The sequence below is a fragment of the Lipophrys pholis genome (genome assembly GCF_963383615.2).
Source record: "Lipophrys pholis genome assembly, chromosome: 7".
Classification (NCBI taxonomy): domain Eukaryota; kingdom Metazoa; phylum Chordata; class Actinopteri; order Blenniiformes; family Blenniidae; genus Lipophrys; species Lipophrys pholis.
Genome location: NC_137638.1, coordinates 23,484,093 through 23,487,658, shown reverse-complemented (window position 1 = coordinate 23,487,658; position 3,566 = coordinate 23,484,093). Strand labels below are relative to the sequence as shown.

At 46.8% G+C, this 3,566-nt stretch overlaps 1 protein-coding gene across 1 annotated transcript; it reads right to left on the bottom strand.

The window, feature by feature from the left end:
- Positions 1 to 361: 361 nt before the first annotated feature.
- LOC308112668 (L-serine dehydratase/L-threonine deaminase-like) lies at positions 362 to 2,841 on the bottom strand. The gene is made up of 8 exons (XM_080468364.1): positions 2,798 to 2,841; positions 2,536 to 2,692; positions 2,360 to 2,399; positions 2,116 to 2,255; positions 1,790 to 1,881; positions 1,198 to 1,425; positions 967 to 1,091; positions 362 to 881 (listed from the first exon to the last, which is right to left on the bottom strand). The coding sequence occupies exons 2-8, from the start codon at positions 2,686 to 2,688 to the stop codon at positions 688 to 690; spliced, it is 972 nt and encodes a 323-aa protein (XP_080324490.1). The 5' UTR covers positions 2,689 to 2,692; positions 2,798 to 2,841; the 3' UTR covers positions 362 to 687.
- Between the last annotated feature and the right edge of the window lie 725 nt (positions 2,842 to 3,566).

The following is a 3,566-nucleotide window of genomic DNA, read 5'->3' as shown; positions in this document are numbered from 1 at the left end:
AAAATTTAGAAGACCATAGTCATGGTGGTTTTCATATGAGCCATTTGCAGAGGCCCAATATGGCTGCAGCCATGCTTTTATACATTTGATTACTTTGCAATCTGAAAAAAAGAACAAAATAGAAATGTTTCTGGTATTACATAGTTATCTTTACTTATCGTTGGACTGGTCTGGCCTACTTGAGATCAAACTGGGCTGAATGTGGCTCCTGAAGTAAACATTCATACCAAAAGCTTACACAAAGAAACCCTGTTACATTATGAACAGTTTGATGTTTCCAGTACAAACTGGAGCTCAGAATGACCCAGTATCAGAGGTTTGCTGGGAAACTTGGTTGCAAATACAAGTTAGACACCAGAGAAATGGTTCAGAAATATAATTTATTACATTTAAATACATCTCAAAGTACAAAAGCAGGAGAACAATACGAAGTAAACACATTAAATACAGCTGCAGCCTACATGTGCCAGCATTTGGTTTTTTTTGTTTTACAGAGTTGTTTTTCATTAAAACAAAAAATAACTGCAGCACATATTTCTAGACTCAAAAGTTCCTCCAGGAGCTGGGCCTTGTACTTCAGTCTGGAATGATTGGGCCTGTGGAGCAGGTGACTGACGGGGTTCTGGGGATCGAGGCCAGCTGATGGAGACACTAAAAGGTCGGGAGGACCCGAGGTAGTCGGAGACGTCAGACAACGCCAAGCTGCTTTTTCAGCCTGCTCAGCTGCTCCATGCTGATGTTGTTGCCGCCGCACACCACCACAACCACGGGGCCCAGGCGCGGCGCCAGCTTGCCCTCGTCCTGCAGCTTTCTGATAACGTCGCTGTACACCGCCGCCAGAGCGGCGCCGCAGGCCGGCTCCACCAGGACCTTCTCGTCGTCTGCACAGAGAGCCAGTGATCAGGAGGGCATCGGTTTCACCGCATTTTCAATCTGCTCCTCTGTTCAGACGGAGACGGGACTCACCGACGAAGCGTTCGACGGCTTTAACGGCCTCCTGGTCTGTGACCACCTCCGAGAAAACCACGTGCTCGCTCACCAGTTTCATCGTCTGTGCAGAAACCCTGGTGAGGCCCAGTGTGGTCGCGACACTGCGGAGGAACACACAACTTTCAACCCTCCTGGGTCATTTGTAAGCAGCAGCTGGGTTTTGTTTTTGTTTGTTCTTTTTGAAATGAGCACAGTCAGTGGGCATACCTAGTGATCGCCGGTAAAGTCACGAGCTTTCCAGCCTTCACGGCTGCATTGAGGCTGTGCGCTCCGACGGTTTCCATGGCGACGATGGGCACGTCGGCCCAGTCGGCGCGACGCAGCCCCTCCACCACGCCGTTCAGCAGGCCTCCGCCTCCCACCGACAGCACGATCGCTCCTGGCTTCTCCCTCAGGTCGTGCTTCAGCTCCTTCACCAGAGATGTGTGGCCTTCCCTACACACACACACACACACACACATACACACACAACCGCTCAGCTTCCACACTGAATCCTCTGGCATGCCACAGCCTGACGCGTTTTGTTTTTCACTAAAACTGGTGTTTTCCCCAAAAATACAACGGTCTGTGACATGGGTTATGTAAATGAATCATCTGATAGCAGAGCTTCCACCTGACCTATAACCTCACTCGGCACATGCAGCTGTTCAGCGCTGGATTACCCAGGTGTTACTATCAGTCATTCACACATTCCGCGTGTGTGGATGACGCATATGCCCATCCCATCATTTGTAAATAAGTGACGTGAAAACGGTGACAGTCTTTCCTGCACAGATGGACGTGATGAGCAGTTTCTTACCAGATGAGCGGATCATCAAAGGGAGAGATGAATATCCAGCCGGGGTTGTTTGCCACCAGCTGCTGTCCGTACTCGATGCTTTCATTCAGAGCCTGAAAGAGAAGAGACACGACTTCACTTACAGCTCTCCAGTAACTACAAGAAAAGCTTTTTGTGTGTTTGGTAAATTCTTATTTTTCTATTTTGTCAGGATGTCTCCTGCTACAAAAATCCATTTGAACGATCTTTAGTGTTAACTGCTCAGAGTGGTGATATTAGTGACATCTAATGAAGCAGAACCATTCTGATGATGTGAACCATGGTCTACTGTGAGGAGATAAACTAACCTCGCCATGAATAACCACATTGGCGCCCTCGTCTTTCAGTCGCTCCAGCGTTAATTTCGGCGTGACACTTGGCACTACTATGGTGGCAGGTACCCCGAGCTGCCGGGCTGAATAAGCTGCCGCCATGCCAGCATTTCCTCCTGTTGACACCAAAATTAAAATTAATATAAATTTTTAAAAAAACATTACAAATTGAAATGTATTTAAGAAGGTCAATCCTCTCAGGAGATTGTATTCGCTTCACCTGAACAGCAGACAAATCGCTCACATCCTCGCTCTGCCCACTTCATGGAAAATAAAACAAAAGATGAACAAGTTGAAGCCAAAACTCTTTAAACGGGAGTATTTCAGGCTCAAGACCTTCATCAGAAACAAGCAACAAGGACAAATCACATAATGGCAGATAAGAGTAACACTCACAGTTTGACAGAGGTGGCCGATGCCCCTGATCTTAAAGGATCCAGTTGGCTGAGATGAATCCAGCTTGAGATAAACCGAAGTCCCGGCCACTTTGGTCAAAGCAAGGCTCTGCCTCACTGGAGTGGCCACGTGAAGAGGTTGCTGGGTCTTCATCTCACTTTAAGAAGCAGGGAAAGAGAATTATAAAAATCCAAACAAAATCTCACTTTTTAATCTTTTATAAGCAATAATTAAGGTTTAAAAGTTGAGGGAAGCTTCTTACCGGCCTGAGGTGTTGGATAGAGGAAACGGACTGTGATGGATATTGATCCCAGATGACTTTATTCCCCTGCCTCCTTCAGCTACATCTCATTTATACCTGCCTGCATAGTGGGCTTGGCAAAGGAGGCCCAGATCCTGACCAATCAGCGTGCAGCTTTCTGCCACGAGACGCCTCTGCAGTGAGCGTGAAGATGGAAAATACAAACTCTTCAATAATAATAATAATAAAATTAATAATATTAATAGAAAATACATGTAGGACCTCTGATGCAACTGTTCATAACCATACCGTTCCTATTTTTTTGTGTAGTAGGTTTGCAAAAGAGAAAAAAAAACGAACTTTTCATCTCGTCCAGACTAAAGTTACAAATTAATTAATCGTGAGTTTAATTGGATTAAACGAGTTTTTATACACATTTCCACACACAGCTTTAAAATTCTACCGCCTTGCACTGAATGTTCCCTTGGTTATTTCTCTTAATACCCGGGGTCGTTCGCGTGCCCTCCCTCCTCTAAAGGACGTGGCGCTCCCGGCTGCTGTGACCAAAAGAGTCGCGACTATTTTGACACCGATGTCCGACTACCAAAAGCGGGCTCGAGGAGCCGCGTCCGCAGCGCGAGGACGCCTCAAACCTGAACCTGATCCGGAGGGAGCACAAAGCTGAGCTGCACAACTCCCAGCTGGGAATATGCCCGGAAAACCGTTGAAAAGTATTGCAAACAGGACGGGTGGTTCATTATGAGATGGTGCATCCTTTCCCCGGTCAGGC